General features: G+C 34.2%; 1 protein-coding gene across 1 annotated transcript in view; it reads left to right on the top strand.

Moving 5' to 3' along the window:
* The window catches only part of LOC141496473 (phospholipid-transporting ATPase ABCA3-like), a 223,234-nt gene that overhangs the window by 157,719 nt on the left and 45,769 nt on the right, over positions 1–19,746 (top strand). The window contains exons 19-21 of the mRNA XM_074199004.1: positions 8,080–8,178; positions 14,396–14,567; positions 17,754–18,057. Of these exons, the coding sequence (XP_074055105.1) occupies positions 8,080–8,178; positions 14,396–14,567; positions 17,754–18,057 (575 nt within the window). The remainder of the gene's footprint in view (positions 1–8,079; positions 8,179–14,395; positions 14,568–17,753; positions 18,058–19,746) is intronic.

The raw sequence follows: 19,746 nt of genomic DNA, 5'->3' as shown, positions 1-19,746 counted from the left end.
GTTTTGAGTCCATAAGGAATCCAGAGACTACAGGAGTCGTGAATTAAAGCATGAGTGTCCAGAATAAATAGAAATAGAAAATGGATAATGGAGAAAGAAAAATTCTCTTTGGAAAGGGGCATAAAAGTGAAGTTGAAAAAATTAATAAATAGTAATAGTCAAAGGGGAGGAAAGGGAGAAAAGTTAATTGAAAGGGAAAAAAGGATGAAGAATCATAATAACTAGATAAGAGAAAAAGGAGTAAAATCCAAAGGAAAAGGGGGTAATAAATAGGAGGGGAGAATGGAGAATGAGGAAAAGAAAACTAGTGGTAATAGATTTATAAAATTTATCTGGAATAATTGAAAGAACTCAGTACTATTAGGGAAAATTACAGTTTTAAAAGTGATATTGGAGAAAAATATACACTAAATCTCTAAATGTAAATAGACAAAATAAATTGAAGAATGATAGATAAGATAAATAAGATTCCACAATCTGTTGCTTACAAGAAACACATTTTAAAAACAGACATAAACATACTTGCTTATACATACACAAGCATGCTTATAAGAGCCACATTTTAAAAACAAACACCTAAACACAAAGACATACACAAAATAAAACTGAGAGATTGGGGGGGGGGGGGATTGCTATGCATCAAGTGAATCCAAAAAAAAGAAGAGTTGCCATCATATTATCTCAAAATGTAAATAGAAACATTTAAAAAATGAAAGGGGATAAACAAAGAAGCAATATTACGCTGAAAGAAAGTATAGATAAAAGAATATCAGTAAAAGTAAGCACTGAAAACACCTGCATCCAAATTCAAGAAAGAAATGTAGCTGAGCTGCAAGAAGACATATACAGCAACACAATCATGATAAGGAGACTTGTGTCCCATTCTCAGTTTCTGAAATGTACAGCAAAAAGAGGAGGGAAAGGGGAAAATATAGACTTAAATTGCTGAAAAAATGAGAATTAAAAGATTTCAGGGACCAAAACATTTTATAGAGCTAGAAAAAATAGTAACAAAATTCATGCGGAAGAACAAAAGGTCAAAAATATCAAGGGAATTAATAAAAAAAAAATGCAAAGGAAGGTGGCCTAGCTATACATACCAGATCTAAAATTATACTATGAAGCGTCAGTCATCAAAACTGTCTGAGATTGGCTAAGAAATAGACAAAAAAAGAAAATTATAAATTGCAAAATAGATAATTTCAACTACATTAAATTTAAAAGCTTTTGCACAAATAAATGCAATCAAGATTAAAAGGAATGCGAAGATGGGAAACAATTTTCACAAGTAGTGTTTCTGATAAAGGACTCATTTCTAAAACAGAAGTGAGTCAAATTTTTATTGATAAATGATCAAAGGATATGAATAGACAGTTCCAGTTGAAGGAATTAAGCTGTCTATAATCATTACAAAAAAATGGTCTCATATCATTATTGATTAGAGAATGCAAAATAAAACAAATGGCTGAAAGGACAAAAAAAGGAAAATGATCAATGTTGGCGAGAATATGGAAAAACTTGTTTATTAATGTACACTGGTAATAGTTTGAAACTGGTCCAGTCATTCTAGAGAGCAATTTGGAACTATGCCCAAAAAAGCAATAAAACTATGCACACTCTTTGATCTAGAAATACCACTGGGTCTATACCCCAAAGAAATCATTTTTTTAAAAAGGGGTAAAAACACACAATGTACAAAAATATTTATGGCAGCTCTTTTTGCAAAGGCAAAAATTAGAAATTATATCAGGAATACAAGGTTGGTTCAACATTAGAAAAACATTATTGTTTTAAAAACCTAAATATCCCAAAGTGCATGATCCCAATAGATACAGAAAAAACAGTTAACAAAGTATAGTTCTCTTATACTAAAAACTATAAAATATAGGTTTAGAAAGTCCTTTTTAGGAGCAGCTAGGTGGCGCAGTGAGTAGAGCACCAGCCTTGGAGTCAGGAGTACCTGGGTTCAAATCCGACCTCAGACACTTAATAATTACCTAGCCGTGTGGCCTTGGGCAAGCCACTTTAACCCCATTGCCTTGAAAAATCTAAAAATAAAATAAAAAAGAAAGTCCTTTCCAATAAATATTAACTATTCAATCCAATTTAATGACCAACTACTATTTCCCAGATATTATGCTAAGTATTGGGAATGCAATCAATGAAAAGAAAGTCTCTTCTCTCGGGGTCCTAACAATTGAATGGAGGGGGATATAGTATTTAAAAAGAAACAGGAAAGCAAGGAGGCATCTTGATCCTGCAGTTGCATATATTTAGAGGAGTGGATCAAAAAGTACAGTTTCTGCCCTCTAAAAAAAGTTATTTGGAGGAGTTTGGCCTTCCCTCTCCAGTTCTCCAATCCAAGGGTAGAACTTTAGATAGCAGCACAATCATATTAGAGGTGATGAGTTTAACCTGGGAGGGGCATCTTGTTCCAAGGAGTTGACAAAAGGCAGAGCAGAGAAAAGTGGAATTCCACAAAAATCATCTACCTAAAACCAAAAGAATCCTATGGAATTAGGAAGTCAAGATGGCAGGGTAAAGACAAGGACTTGCCTGAGCTCTCCCAAATTCCCCTTTAAACAACTTTAAAATAATATCTCAAAATGAATTCTGGAATGACAGAACCAATAAAAAGATAGAATGAAACAGTTTTACAGTTTAAGATAGCTTAAAAGATCAATAGAAAAAAGGTCTCACCAAGGTGAGAATGTAATAGAATGAAGTCTAGTGTAAGCCAGCAGGACAAAATGCTAGAAGCCAGCAGCAGGGAATGCCCCAGCAAGCTAACAAGCAGGTCTTGAGGGCACTTAATCATCTGTGATGCTTTCCAAAGCTCTGTCCAAAGATAGTAAGAGAGTCAGAACACTGATTAGAAGGTCAAGGATCCTTTGCTGACACTCTGCTGCATTGCTTGGACACAATTGTAGTCTCAGGTTGCGGTCCCAGGGCAGAAAAGAGTTCTTGATTTTACTCACAGACCATAGAAGAATTCAAGAGAGCAAGGACCCAAGCAACAGTTCCAAGGCAGAAAAGAGTTCTTGACTTTACTCACAGACCATAGAACAATACAGGACAGTAGTCACCACATCTCTCCTTGGACCATGACACCTTGGAAAAACTTAAAACTTAATACACCCTCAAAACTAACTCTAAAAACAGCAGGATGAAAAACCTGAAACAAGATAGTATCCTCTCCTCTCCACATGCAAGCCCAACTTTAATAAAAAAAAGATTGAATTCTTTAAAGCAACAACAAAAAGAACCTGATCATAGACAGTTACTATGATGACAGTGAAGATTAAAACAAAAAAGAGGAAGACAGTGTCAAAACAACTACTTGCAAAGCCTAAAAGGAATAAAAATGCTATTGTGCTCATGTGCAAAAAGATTTACTGAAGGAACTCAAAAAAGGATTTTTAAAAATCAAGAGAAATAGAGGGAAAAAATGAGAAAAGAAATAGCTGTGTTGGAAAAAACTCATGAAATAAGTGTTGAGTAGCTTGCTAAAAGAAGCACAGAAATGGAAAAAGTTGAACAGAAATTCACTGAAAAAAAAAACTCCTTAAAAAATAGAAATGGTCAAATGGAAAAGCAGGTACAAAAGCTCACTTAAGAAAATAATACCTTAAAAATTAGAATGGGGGCGGCTAGGTGGCATAGTGGATAAAGCACTTGCCCTGGAGTCAGGAGTACCTGGGTTCAAATCTGGTCTCAGACATTTAATAATTACCTAGCTATGTGGCCTTGGGCAAACCACTTAACCCCGTTTGCCTTGCAAAAACCTAAAAAAGAGAATTAGAATGGGCAAGTGAAAGCTAATAACTCCATGAAACATCAAGAAATAAGAAAATAAAATCAGAATGAAATAGAAGGAAATATCTAATGCCTCATTGGAAAAAACTAACCTGGAAATTAGATCAAGGAGAAATAACTTAAGAATTATTGGACTGGGGGAGACTAGGTGGCACAGTGGATAAAGCACTGGCCCTGGAGTCAGGAGTACCTGAGTTCAAATCTGGCCTCAGACACATAATAATTACCTAGCTGTGTGGCTTTGGGCAAGCCACTTAACCCCATAGCCCTGCAAAAAAAAAAAATTATTGGACTACCCAAAAGTCATGAGTGGAAAAAACTCAGACTTTATATTTCAAGAAATTATTAAGGAAAATCTGCCCTGATATCCTGGGAGCAGAGGGTATTGAAAGAATTCAAAGAGACCCCAAAATGAAAATTCCCAGGAAAATTGTAGCTAAATTCCATAGCTCCTCAGTTCAAGGGAAAAATATTGCAAGCAACCAGAAACAAATCAAATATCATGGAGCCACTGTCAGAATAATAGGATTTAGCAACTTCTACATTAAAGCAAAGGAAGACTTGGAATATGATATTCTGAAGGCAAAGGAGCTAACCAAGAATCATCTATTCAGAAAATTCAGAATATAATCTTTTGTGGGGGGAGTGGATAATTAATGAAATAGAGGACTTTCTAGCATTCCTGATGGAAAAGACCAGGGCTGAATAGGAATTTTGATTTTCAAATTAAACAGGAAAGAAAAATTATAAAGAATTCAGTTAACATTAAATTGTTTCAAAAAATGAGCATACCCTTTGACCCAGCAATACCACTACTGGGTCTGTACCCTGAAGAGATGATGAAAAAGGGTTCAAACATCACTTGTACAAAAATATTCATAGCAGCCCTGTTTGTGGTGGCAAAGAATTGGAAATCAAGTAAATATCCTTCAATTGGGCAACAGCTTAGCAAATTGTGGTATATGTATGTCATGGAACACTATTGTTCTATTAGAAACAAGGAGGGATGGAAATTCAGGGAAGCCTGAAGGGATCTGCATGGACTGATGCTGACTGAGATGAGCAGAACCAGAAAAACACTGTACACCCTAACAGCAACATGGGGGTGATGTTCAACCTTGATGGACTCGCTCATTCCATCAGTGCAACAGTCAGGGACAATTTGGGGCTGTCTGCAATGGAGAATACCATCTGTATCCAGATAAAGAGCCATGGAGTTTGAACAAAGTTCAAGGACTATTCCCTTTAATTTAGAAAAAAATACTGTTTGTTAGATTATTGTCTGATCATGTTATCTCTAAGATTTTTTGTTTCCTCCTTAAGGATATGATTTTTCTCTCATCACACTCAATTTGGATCAATGTACAACATGAAAACAAAGTAAAGACTGACAGATTGCTTTCCATGGGGGGGAAGTAAGATTGGGGGGAAAAATTGTAAAACTCAAATAAAATCTTTAATAAAAAATGAAAAATAATAAATAAAATGTCAGACATAAAACAGATTCAATTGTTTCCATTTCTATATAAAAAATTAATACTTATAACACCTAAGAATTCTGACATTATTAAAGCAGTTAAAAGGAGTATACATAGGGCATGGCTGTGAGTGGATTGTGTTGGGATGGTATCCAAAAAAGAAAAAAACAACAAAATTAAGGGGTGAGAATGATGTGCTGAAAGGGAAAAAGTCAAAGAGGGTAAATTATCTCACATAAAAAGTACAAAAGAGCTTTTAGAGTAAAGAAGATGAGAGAGGGGTGTTAGGCAATGCTTGAACTTTACTCTCATCAGAATTGTCTGAAACAGGGAATCATATTAAACATATTCAGTCAGGTATAGAAATCCATCTTGCCCTACAGTAGCAGGGCTGTCCAAAATGTCATACCATGCAATTTTATGTGGCTCCCTGTGGGTTTCCTAAGTGCTTTAGTAAATGAAGTCAAGCTACTGCAGAACTCTTACTCACTAAAATGGCAAATCAAATATATTGTCTATTGTTTCAATAAAAACTTTTAAAAGTAATGTTGGAAAGCCCTGTCCTACAGGGAAGTACTGATTGAAGGGAGAGAAGATTGGAAAAATTGGTTGTCAGAAGCAAAACACTTTTGAGGAGAGAAAGGAAAGAGAACAAGGTCAGGGAGAGAGGAAAAATAGAATAAAGGGAGTATACAGTAATAACAACTGTTAATATGCTTGGTCTGAAATCATCCCAAAATGGAAGCAATATAGCATAATGGATTAAAAAACTGAATACTACAATATCTTGTTTATAAGAAACACACTAAAAGTAGATAAATACACACAGAATGAAGGTAAGGGATTGGAGCAAAATCTTTTTTACTTCAATGAAGCAAAAAAAAAAAAGCAGGGATAGTAATCATGATCTCAGCCAAAATGAAAGCAAAAATAGACCTACTAGGAAACTACATCTTTTTTTAAGTACCATAGACAATGAAGTAATATCAATATTAAACCTATATGCATCAAATGGTATAGCATCCAAATTTTTGAAGGGAAATTAGTTAATAGGAGGAAGTAGTAAAACTATATTAGTGGATAACCTCAACTTGATCCTCTCAGAACTAGATAAATCTAACCAAAAAAAAATAATAAACATGAAAGAAATTAAGGAGAAGAATGGAAACTTTTAAAAATTATAGAAATCCAAAAAGTTTATTAAAAAATTTAGATAAATTAGGATAGAATTCTAGTACAAACTGAATGGGAATACAAAGGAAAATATCTTTTCTCAATGGCATATGGCACCTAGACAAAAGCTGGACCATGAATTTTACAACATTAAAAACCTTAAAATCAAATGCAAAAAGGAAGAAATAGTAAATATATCTTGTTTGATCAAAATGAAATAAAAATTACATTAAATAAGGATTCAGGGATAAACTAAAAATTAATTGAATGTTAAAACTTATTTTTACATGTATATGGAAAAAATTTTTTTTAAAGAATCCTATATAGGGGGCGGCTAGGTGGCACAGTGGATAAAGCACCAGCCCTGGAGTCAGGAATACCTGGGTTCAAATCTGGTCTCAGACACTTAATAATTACCTAGCTGCGTGGCCTTGGGCAAGCCACTTAACCCCAATTTGCATTGCAAAAAAAAACTAAAAAAAAAGAATCCTATAGAATGAGGATTCACTTTTTACTTTTCCAGTAAACATGAGAGAGGTACAGGGATTCTCTCTTTCCTCACTATTATTTTATATTGAACTAGAAATTCTATAAATAGTGATAAAAAAAAGAAAGAAATGAAAAGCATAAAGTATATATGGAGGCAATAAAATTATCCTTATTTGCTGATGGTAAACCTGGAAAATTTTATAGAATTCCCAGAATTAAAATTGAGACAATAAATGGCTTCTGCAAAATTACAGGTTACAAAATAAGCCCTCAAAAATCACCAGCAGTTCTTTATAACAATTATGACCCAAGAAGTAAAAATAGAAAGGGAGATTCTATTCCAAATAGAACAAAATGACTAAGTTGTCTGGAGATCCAAAAAACTTATATGGATTCAATTACCAAGTATTATCCTTAGCATTAGGTTGTATAACCATTTAGAATGTACTAGAGAATATGGTGTAACATAGTAGTCCAAGCCTAATTTCTGCCAGATTGATTTTTAGAAGGTTTGTATGTTTTTAGCCAAAGGCATCAAATTTAGTATGAATTGAGGGAAAAAAAGGTCTAGGAAAAATGGAGTTAAGTGAGAAGACTATCAGCAATCCAAGTGTAAGGTGATGAAGAACTGGATTAAGATGGTTAGTAGAAGTAAAGAACAAGTAAGAAATGTGTGGTATAGTGATGAATGCTCCCTTTGTGGGAACAGAGTGCACTTAGCTAATGCTCTTGGTTTTCCAAAAATGCTATCATAATAAAATATTACAATTCATGTTTTATCTTCTCTTTAAAAGTAACAGGATTGGTTCATATCACTGAGTATTATTTTCTTAGTAAACCAGGACTATGATACTATCAAAAGTTTAGGATTGTATAAATGGTTTCAGTGGGGTTAGTCATCATAAGTATTCAGGCCTTCTCTATGACACACATTATATACATCATTTTCTCAAAGCATAAGTAGAATGTTATAGAATGATAGTTCTATGGCCTTTAAAGAAGCAAGAAAACAAATAATATGCCTTTAACTCCAAAAAAAGAAATTCTACCCCGATCTCTCTTTTTTTAAAGTCTTTAAAAGGGATGCTCTTTTTTATCTTTTTTTTCTTCTCTATCTTTCCAGATTTGAATCTCTATTTACTGAACTGGAAGAGAAAAAGACAGAACTGGGCATTGCCAGCTATGGTGCCTCTGTCACTACTATGGAAGAAGTCTTCCTTAGGTGAGAAAGGAAAAGTAACAAAACCCTGGATTTTGTTATTTTTAAGAAGTATGATATTGGGTAAAGAAGGACTATGTGCTTCCAGCCAATATGGTAGAGAGAAGACAAGCTAAGCTCTCCTGGTTTCCCCTCAAAAATAATATGAAAGAAACCTCTTAACAGAAATTCAATCAACAAAACCCAGAAAGATAAGCTAAGAAAACACCTACCAAAAGGTCTGTCTCAAGGGACCATGGGTGAACTGGGAATGAACAGAGAGAAAGAACTGGGAAAGAACCAGGGAGCCAGCAGGGGCAGGGTGAAGCCAAAGGATCTGTCTTAGCCATAGAGGCTTTGGTGAGTGTTGGCAAGGACCAGCTTTAGCCATGGAATCTTTGGCTAGGGGAGTGGAGGTCTGGTGAGTCCCAGCCAGGCTGGAGGATGAGTTCCAGCACAGAGTTGCAGAGCATGGCTGGACATCAACCCACTGCACTCAGAGGCCCTGAGCTCCATACTTTTAGGGGAGTCCCCTTCCCAGAACAAATAGTAACCTCCCCTGTACCCCCTCAGGTTCAGGTGTGGGCAGCAGAGACTACCTCCCCCAGGGCCTAGCCCATTGTTCAAGAACAGTTCAGATCCTGCTGTTGCTTCCACTCCTCACTCCCTCCAGAACTAGGGAGAGGGCTTCAAACACTCCAGAGAAAGCAACTAGCACCCCCTACTGGCTGGCCCACTTGGAGTTACTAAACCAAGTGAACAAAGCCTCTAAGGTTTTCAAATGCAAACCTCTAAGAGCTAGGCCCTCCTCCAACACAAGATCCTAGGAAAATGAAGAAAGGGCAGTGAAAAGGGGGCCCATTGAGAAATACTTAGAAGATACAGATCCTAACTCAGAAAGATCTAGAACTTCTGAGGAGAATATGAATTGGTCTCCAGCCCAAAAAGATTTCCTTGAAGAAATCAGGAAGGAGTTTAAAAATCAATTAGAAAAATTGGGAAAAGAAACTCAAGAGAAGATTAACACCTTGCAAGAGAAAATTAACATCTTACAACAAGAAACCAAATCCCTGGAAAGTACAATTGGACAAATACAAAAAAAAAAAGAATAATTTGCTCAGATGCTCAATTGGGCAAATGCAAAAAGATAATAATTCACTCATAGCTACACTTGGACAAATGCAAAATGAGAATAATTCTCTCAAATCTACACTTGAGAAAATGGGAAACTTCTTCAAAAATAGAATTAACCAATTGGAAAAGGATTTGCAAAAGATAAATGAAGAAAATTCTTGTCTAAAAAAAAGAATGGAATCTGTGGAAACCAATGACTTCATGAGACAACAAGATTCTATTAAACAAAACCAAAGATCAAAAAAATAGAAGAAAATGTAAAATACCTCATCAGCAAAACCACTGACCTTGAGAATAGATCAAGGAGAAACAATCTAAGAATCATTGGTCTTCATGAAAACATTGAAGAGGAAAAAAAAGCTTGGACTTAATATTACAGGATTTAGTGATGGAAAACTGACCTGATATTATGGAACCAGAGGGCAAAAGAGTTATTGAAAGAATACATCAATCCCCTCCAGAAAGGGATCCTAAAATGAAAACCCAAGGAATATTGTGGACAAATTACAGAACTATCAGATAAAAAGAAAAAATCCTGCAAGCAGCCAGAAAGAAACAATTTAAATACCAAAGAGCCACAGTAAGGATTATGCAGGACCTGGCTACATCAACATTAAGGGATTGAAGGGCCTGGAATGAAATATTCTGAAGATCAAGGGAGCTTGGAATGCAGCCAAAAATCTACTATCTGGCAAAACTGAGCCTTCTCTTCCAGGTGGAAAAGATGTAAATTTAACAAAATGGGAGACTTACAACATTTCCTGATGAAAAGACCATACCTAAATAGAAAATTTGGACATCAAACAGGAGACTCAAGCGACACATGAAAAGGTAAAAAAAAAAAAAGGACAAAAAAACTTCTATCCAATAAGATGAAACTGACTATATCCCCACCTGGGAGAAAGATTTTCATAAATCTTGAGAAATGTAACTCTATTAGAGAGAATATACTTAGCCAGAAGTGATGGACACTCATGACTTATCTGTAAAACTGCTATCCAATAAGGTGAAACTGGCTATATCCCTACCTGGGAGAAAGACTCTAATAACTCTCAAGAATTGTAACTCTATTAGAGAGAATTTACTTAGCCAGAAGTGATGGACACTCATGACTTTTCTATGACTCAGATAGAATAATTGAAAAACAATACCTTCTCAAAAAAGGGTGACAGTGAGGAGATGGGAAGATGGAGGAGATGGGGCAAATCTCATTACATTAAGAGGTACAAAGGACCTATTGCAATAGAAGAGAAATAAGAGAGGAGGTGAGAACTACCTGAATCTTACTCTCATCAGATTTGGCTTAAAGTTAACATACAAAGACTCAGTTAAGTTAAAAAAAACTTATCTTACCTTTCAAGTATTAAAAGGGGAAAAGGGGAGGGAGCAGGAAAAAAACTAATAGAAGTAAGGGAAGGAAGAAGGATCAAAGGGAAAGGGGAAAGAAAGGAGAGCAGGGTTGGATATAGAAGGGCAAACACACTGAAGGTAGTGGTACTCAGAAACAAAATACTGGGGAATATGAATAAAGTGAAAAAGGGGGGAAATACAAACAGAGGGAAGATAGCTTAGAGGGCAATAAAGACTTAGTAATTATAACTTTTAATGTGTATGGGATGAACTCTCCCTTAAAACGTAAGTGAATATCAGAGTAGATTAAAAACCAGAATCCTACAGTATGCAGTTCACAAGAAACTCATTTGAAGCAGAGAGATACATATAAAGGTAAAAGGTTGGAGCAAATTATATTTTGCTTCAGCTGAAGTGAAAAAAGCAGGGGTAGCAATCCTTATCTCAGACAAAGCAGATGAAAAAATAAATATCATTAAAAGATATATAAGGAAGGAAACTATATCCTCCTAAAAGGTACCATAGATAATAAAGTAATTTCAATACTAAATATGTATGGACCCAATGGTATAGCATCCAAATTCTTAGAGGAGAAGTTGAAGGAGTTACAGGAAGACATGGATAGCACAACTCTACTAGTGGGAGATCTCAACCTCCCACTCTCAGCTTTCGACAAATCTAACCATAAAATAAACAAGAAGGAAGTTAAGGAGGTAAATAGATTGTTAGAGGGACTAGTATACAAATTCACAAGAGAATTCAGAATATTCTTGTAGTGGTTGAACTTTTCATTGTACTTTTATCACAAAGGTAATGAACAGAAAGAATTTAATTCAATTAGACACATTTAATGAACATATATGTACAAGAGCAGGTAAAGGTGAAAGAACCAAACCATAGACAGTTACTATGGAAATAGAGAAGACTAGAGTTGTCTTCAGAAGAGAATACTGAAGGAAAAAATCCTCTCCCACCCCAAAGAGTATCATCAAATGATCCCAAAAAGAATTCATAGAAGAATGCAAAAATAATTTTAAAAAGAGATTGAGAAAATTTGTTAAAAAAAAATAAGAACAATTTAAGAAAAACAAGATGATTATCAAAAGAAAGTCAAAGGGGCAGCTAGGTCGCACAGTGGATAAAGCACCAGCCCTGGAGTCAGAAGTACCTGGGTTCAAATCCGGTCTCAGACACTTAATAATTACCTAGCTGTGTGGCCTTGGGCAAGCCACTTAACCCCATTTGCCTTGAAAAAAAAACAAAGCAAAAACAAAAGAAAGTCAACCAACTGGTAATATAGATCCAGAATCTTAAGGATGACTTCTTGAACATTAGAATTAGGCAAAGGGAAGCTGGAGAATTTATAAGAGATCAAGACATAATAAAATAAAACAAAGAATGAAAAAATAGAAGAAAATGTGAAACATCTCATAAGAAAAACAACCAATCCTAGAGAAAAGATCATGAATAGGAAACATAAGAATAATCAGACCACCTGAAAGCTATGATTAAAAAAAAATCAATAAAATAATACAAAAAATAATTAATGTCCTGAAGTGTTAGAACAAGAGGGGAAATTATAAATAGAAAAAAATCCACTGATCACCACCTGAAAGAGATGCTGGGAAGGAAACCTACAGGAATTTCATAGCCAAATTTCAAAACCCCCAAGTTAAGGAGAAAATATTACAAACAAGAAGAAAAAAAACAAAACAACTATGGTAGAGCCACAATTAGAATTATACAAGACCTAGCAGTAGCTACACTAAAAGGCCACAAGTCTTAGACCACTCTTATCAAAGAGCAAAAGAGGTGGAGTTGTAGATGAAAATATCATACCCAGCAAAGTTAAGTATAATCTTGAACAACAATACATTCAGTGAATTCCCAAATTTTCAGAATTTTGTTGCAAAAGACCTGAACTTAATAGAAAATTTGACAAGACAAAATTTGACACATAAGATCCAAGAGAAACATCAAAGATTAATTACAAAGGACTCAATAAAGACAAATTGATGACATTTTATACATAGAAATATAAACCTAGATGGTATCTTACATAGATTGTCATTAGTAATTGGCTAATTTGTAAGAGAGATTGGGGTAGAACTAAGTGTGATGTAATTCTGAAAAGCAAAACTGGAAAAAAGTAAAAGAAGTAATTATCTCCTACAAATGAGTTATGAGAGGAAAAACTAATACAGAAGAATTAGATGGGCTGGAGGACTGGTAGTTCTCATCAGGAATGGGCTAAAGAGAGAACACTACATTCTGTATGTGTATATATAGAAATATATAAGTATATGTATGAATTCACCCATAAAAATGGAAACACATAGATTAAAAATTTGGACTCAACAATATGTTGATTTCAGGAAACATTATAAATAAAATGTGATAGAAACATAAGATAAAAATCAGGAGAAAAGTTTATGTAAAAAAGCAGAGGTAATAATCATGACATAACACAAAGGTAAAGCTAAATTAGATTGAATCAAAAGAGAAAAATAGAGAAACTACACTATATGTCACCCACATTAATCAATATTGTTTTAGACTATTTAGACAGTATAAGATTGGAATACTGTGGTATAGGAAATAATGAACTGGTAGATTTAGAGAAATATAGAAAGACTTGGACTTATGAAGAATGATGCTATACACCTTCAGAGAAACAGAGGACAAGTGGAAACCTACATAGTGTGGTATATATATATATATATATATATATATATATATATATATATATATATATATTTATGTGTATATGTATATATATATATATACTTGTGTGTGTATATAATTATAGATATCTATATATATGAATGGTTGGATATAAGTGTATGTATGTGTGTGTATATATATACATATATATGTACATATATATGTATATATATATATATATATATATATATATATATATATATATATATGAGGTAGGGGGGTGTATACATACCATGTACACTTAATAGCTTTCTTGAAGGGGAGGAGCAGGAGAAAGGGGGAGGTTAAAAAGTACACAAAAGGAAGCAAAATTGGATAACTGAACACAATATAGTATTGTATAAACTTTCTTGAAATGGAAGGTTTTTTGGTGGATATTAATGGTTGTATATGGCTATGATTTGTGCATATGTCTATGGTTATTTTTTTCCTCTTCTTATTTTGTAGTTGTTTAAAATAATTTTTTTAAAGAGTCATATAAATGTGACTTGTAGGTGAATGGGGAGAAAGTGTAAAACAAGAAATATGCAAACAAAAGTAGGATTTGTGGAATAGGGTTCCACTCAAACAGAGTATATAATCATGACAGATATTTTGATCAATATCTAGATTCAATTAGTAATATGCCTATATGAGAGATTTATACACAGGATCGGATGGAGAATAAGATACAGCTTTTCAATTCAAACCCTATCATTGAAATAGCAGCTTCATTCAGCTCCTAGTACTATTAAATTAAGCTGTGAGATTTACTGACATCAAATGTATATAACAATAGGCATGCCAAGTCAGTTCACTTCCCTTTATTGCCCACTCCTCTTATATTTTCATTGGAACAAGCAGAAAGGAGATGAGGAAGTTTTACTATTTTTGTGATTTTGGAAATCAATCTTCCTTCTACATATTTCCCCTCCTTTATGAAAGTGCTGTAAATCCTTGTCTTTTGACAATTCTCATATTTCAATGACTTATTTTCTGTATTTATTTTGTTTCTCTGCAAGTAAATGAAACGTTTTATGCTTTTTTAATTTAGGGTTGGTAAATTGGTAGATTCTAGTATGGATCTTCAAGCAATCCAGCTCCCGACTCTGAAATACAAGAAAAGTTTAGAAGAAGCAGATAACAGTGAAATCTTTTTCAACTCGAGTGAATCAGATCTGAATATTCTATCTAAAAAGAAATCTCAAATGGAATTGAATACTGGGGTGAGCAACCTTGCTTGTAATTATCAAACCTGACAGGGAACAGTTAAAGTACAAGAGAAATACTTTGGTTTTAGATTATTTGGACCCCCCAAATTTGAGATATGAAAACTCTTGTCTAGGACTGGGTTGCTAATAATAATAACTTTGATTTATATAAGTGGCAGAATATAATGTTAGGTCTGGAGTCAAGAGGATCTGAATTCAAATCCAGCCTCAGAAACTTAACTAACTTTGTGAGGCAAGCTACTCAGCCTTCGTTCACTTCACTTTTCTCAACTTTAAAGTGAGGACCTTGGAGAAAGAAATGACAAACTACTCCAAATCTTTACCAAAAAAAGTCCATAAATAGGGTCACAAAGAGTCAGATATAACTAAATGACTTAATAACTACCATGTAGTACTTTAAGGTTTTACAAAACACATTTCCCACAACCTTGTGAGGGAGGTGTAGTGCAAGTATCATTTATCTCTATGTAGCAGATGAAGAAATTGAGCTACAGAAGTAGCTCATGTCCTGCTCAAGACTCACAGCTGGGAAGTATTCAATGCAGGATTCAGATACAGGACCCAGGAATCTTAAATTCAGACCTCTGAGCCTTTTTTGTACAATAGTAATGATGACTGAGGAAAGGTTCCAGGCCATGGCAGATCGCAGAAGAATTAATTAACCATGAAAACCCTGAGAAAAGTGTAGCCATAATATTTCATTGTGCACTATATAAGATGTTATTGAACTTGAAAATAAACAGTGGATTCTCACAGACTTATGAAACTGTATAATGTTCTTCTTTGTTTTAGACAATGATTGGATTGGTCTGATTTTTAAGAGAATTGAAACTGAAGAACTTATGAGCTCTGTTGTAGGCTAATTAGAGAAGTCATGTTTTTTGGGGGGAAAAATGAGTTTTTAAAATTTAATCAAAATAGCCTAACTCTAGTGATCTCTGTGGGTAAAACCTGCTTATTTCCCATATATTAATATCCAAACACCTTTTCTTGTCACTGAACCTCTACATTCTGGCCTCATATACAATATTGTTCATTGTGATGCTATACAGTTCAATCAAACTAGAATCTTCCCCCTCTTTCCTAAGTCCAACTTCATCTTTTTAGTAACATTTCCTACCTGACATGATTTCCCTCCCTTTCTTACTAACCAAGTTTTACTCATTTTTTTCAACCCCTGTCTTTTCCATGAAACTTCCCCTGACCATTTCAAACTATAACAGATTCTTCCTCTGAATTCAGAACATAAAAAATACTAATTATTTGATATTTTATTATACATGCATTATGATCTAAAGTCACAGACTCTCAGAACAGGAAGACACTTTAGAGGCAATGTAGTCCAGTGAAAAACTTGCTTAAAATCTCTAGCAAGTGGTTATCTAGCCTTCACTGAAGATTTCTAATGAAAGACCATCTTTTGTATTGTTCTCTTGTTATATGGTATCATATTTTTGTTTATTTTAATATGCATCAATATAGTCTTCACAGATAAATGGATAATAATTCACATTTAACTAGTTTGGCACTTTCCTCAAAATGATCACTTCATGAAATAAGGAATGTAAGTAATAATCCTCATTTTACATATGAAAAAATATATGCTCATTAGTCATTCAAAAAGCACCAGAACTGAAGCACAAGGGCACAAAAAAAAGAGAAAAGAAAGAGCTCCTGCCCTTGAGAATCTTGCCTTCTACTAAAAAGATACAGAATGCACACAAGTAACATTTATTAATTTAGCACAAATCTTTGTGCTAAACTCTTAGGGATACAAAGATCAAGGTAGAAGTCCCAGCCTTGAAGAGTTTCTAGGTTTCTGGTTTACAGTTTGTGTGTGTGTGTGTGTGTGTGTGTGTGTGTGTGCATGTATGTGTGTATGCACAGATGCATATATGTATACAAGTACAGATATGGGAAAGCAATTAAAGATAAAATCACTTGAGATCACTAGCAATGGGATAGACTGGTCAAGGTTCATCAAAGAGATAAGAGGGAAATCAAGGAAAGAGTGGGGAAAAGAGAAAGTATTATGTAGCAGCCACTATGTGATCAGACACCGTGCTGAGCCCTTTTTACAAATATCATCTTATTTGAAACTCAAAACCTGTGATGTAGGTGCCTTCATTATTTCCATTTTACAGTTGAGGAAACTGAGATACCTAGGGTCATACAGTTACAGCTACCTCTTTTGAGTACTTGAACTCAAAGTAGAGGAGGCAATGCATTGTAGGTATGAGGAATAATTTGAATGATAATCAAAATAGCTAGTAATCCAGATTGCTTGAAGTATAAAGTCTGAAGAAAAATAATGTAAAATAAGATTGGAGGAAAAGATTGTAGCCAGATTGTATAGGGCTCTAAAAATCAGACTTCAGAGTACTGTGTTTTGTCCTATATGCAATAGGAAATCATTTGAAAGTTTCCGAGAAGAATATTGACCTGGCCAAATTCATTCAAAAGTTTGTGGAAGATAGATTAGAAGAGTATCTGCTAGAAGCTGAGAGATCCATTAGGAGATTATTGCAATAATCTAGCCAATCTTTTAGCCAAGAAGTTAATTGAAGTGATAACTTTGAGAGAGGTAAGAAGGAGCTAAAAGCAAAAGATATTAAGGAGTTAGAACCAACAGGATTCGAGAACTCATCGAATAGTATGGAGGAAGTAGAGGAGAGAAAAAATTCATAATGACTTGGAGCCCAGAACCTGGATGAATGAAGGGATGCTGGTACCCTCAACAGGAAAGTTTGAAGGAGGAATACTTTTGGCAGGAAGATGTCTTCCATTTTAGACATGTCGGGTTTTTGAGATACTGGTTTGACATCTAGGTAGAGATGTTCTTTGGGCAGTTGTCTAGTTAGGACTAGCATTCTGATGATGTTCAGTAATTTACATTTGGTAGTAGCTCAAGAAAAATTATTAAATGATTATTATAAGTATAGTATATATTATGTGCCACATAGAGTATATTTATGTTATAAAAAAAACTATTATTCTGTAGAAGTAGAAACAAAATTGTTATTTCTTTACTCTGTGGGCTTCTATTCAAGAACATGTACATTTCATGTGTTCTCTTCTGCCAAATTACTTCAGATCATATGCTCTAAAGAGTTTCAGCTGGATTTATATATCTAAATCTGGGAACATTGTTATACTATATTATTTTAATTTTTATTATAGCTTGCTCTTCACTGCCAGCAGTTCTTTGCCATGTTGATGAAGAAGATTTTGTATAGTTGGCGTGAATGGAAGATGATAACAGCACAGATTCTAGTACCACTAACTTGTACTATCATAGCTCTTTTGGCCATCAACTACTCTTCTAAGATTCCAGATTTACCTTCTCGAAAAGTATCCTTAGATGGATACCATAAAACAACTGTGCCTTATAATTTTTCTGGAACTTCTATTCTGCATCCAAACCTTGAGGAAATCTTTATTCAAATGGTGACTGACTATGGACATGTAGCCTTGGCTTTGCCAGGTAAGAATCATAATAGAAAGGTATTTCTGGGTAATGAAGCCTTCTCAGTAAACCTTTTACAAGGAAACAGCCATGCCTATATGTTGTTATACTAACAAATTCACATAGATTAATTTGCCTTACATTGTTATATTATACTTTATGTACATTTATATCTTTCCTGACCTGATTTATTCATATATTCTATTATTTAAATTTTATTTATTTTTTCTAATTAAAGGTAACAGGGTTAAGTGACCTGCTGAAGGTCACACAGCTAGTTAATTATTAAGTGTCTGAGGCCAGATATGAACTCAAGTACTCCTGACTCCAGGGCTGGTGCTCTATCCACTGAGCCACCTAGCTGCTCCCTTATCCATATATTCTAAAGAAATCAAAGGGAGAGACTCCTCGAGGAGAGAAAAGTTCTAGTAGCTTATTTATCTATGAAAGGGATCTGGAAACTAGTATCAGCTCATAACTAGTATAAGCTGATTTGGTTGTTAAAGAGCAGTAGCTACTGATAAGAAATAAATCCCATAGAAAAACTAAGCTTTTCTTTGAGAGTTTAATTTTGAGGTTCCCATGTCTCCCTCTCAAGAAATGATGCCCAGGAAAGTGTCTGGTCTTACCCTTTTACTCATCATTCATTCAGGTAGATAATCTTACTCCTTGTAGACCTTCCACTTTTTCCATGTTATATTTGGTTACTTAATAAGATTCAGTGGTTATAAATGACTTTTTAAAAAGCAGTTAATATATTTACAACCATAATTTTATAAATTGACTCACATTTCTTTCCAACTTTAACTCACCTTATTTCCCATTTTATAATTCTTGAAGACTTAAGGAATCCTGGATATTATAAAAGTTCTGTAGCAGCATTTTTACTTTTACATTTAAATGTACATTTACACTTAGATACTTTATACTGTCACCTAACAAGATTAATCATAATTTCTCAAACACATCATGCACATTTTCTCCTTTGGGCTCTTACCCTGAAATTTCATGCCCCATCCACTCTTCATGTTCATAGACTACCTATTATTATCACTCATGCTGAAATTCTATGAAGCTTTCCTTTCAATCTAGAAGTGATCTCTCTGCCCTCCGAACCAACATAGTATTATTTTTCAACCCTCTAATGCAGTTATACCTAATTTTGTCATATTTATTTGAGTATATGTCTTATATATATGCACTACTACAAGGATGTAAACTACATATTCATGAAGGGCAAGTACCAATGTCTATCAAATCTTACACATCTCAGCCTCCAATATAGGGCTCAGCTCATTATAAGCACTCAAAAATGATTTTTAATTAACCAGATTCTTCAAACAGGCAGAAAATATAAAATTAAATTTCATCAAGTGAAGAGAAATCTTCTTTTTCTCTGCTAATTTTTACCCTTGAATAAATACCAGTAAAAAGACCATAATTTAATTCATTTAGAGCTTTGAGTGTGTGAAGAGATATGATATGAAAAAAACTGAACAAGTTAGGTTGAAGCCAGATCACAGAAAATTCTAAAAGTCAGGATGAGGGGGTTGTAAATTGTCCTTGAGGCAATCAGGACTCACTAAAAATTTGAGTAAGGAAGTGATATGTTTAGACTTGTCCTTAGAGACATTATTTTGAGGGCGGAGCCAAGATGGTGACTAGAGAGGAACATCTCTTAGAAGCTCTCTCATAAACTTTGAAACT

This window comes from Macrotis lagotis, chromosome 8 (assembly GCF_037893015.1).
Source record: "Macrotis lagotis isolate mMagLag1 chromosome 8, bilby.v1.9.chrom.fasta, whole genome shotgun sequence".
Classification (NCBI taxonomy): Eukaryota; Metazoa; Chordata; class Mammalia; order Peramelemorphia; family Peramelidae; genus Macrotis; species Macrotis lagotis.
The sequence above is the reverse complement of the archived record's forward strand: the minus strand, read 5'-3'. Positions and strand labels throughout refer to the sequence as shown.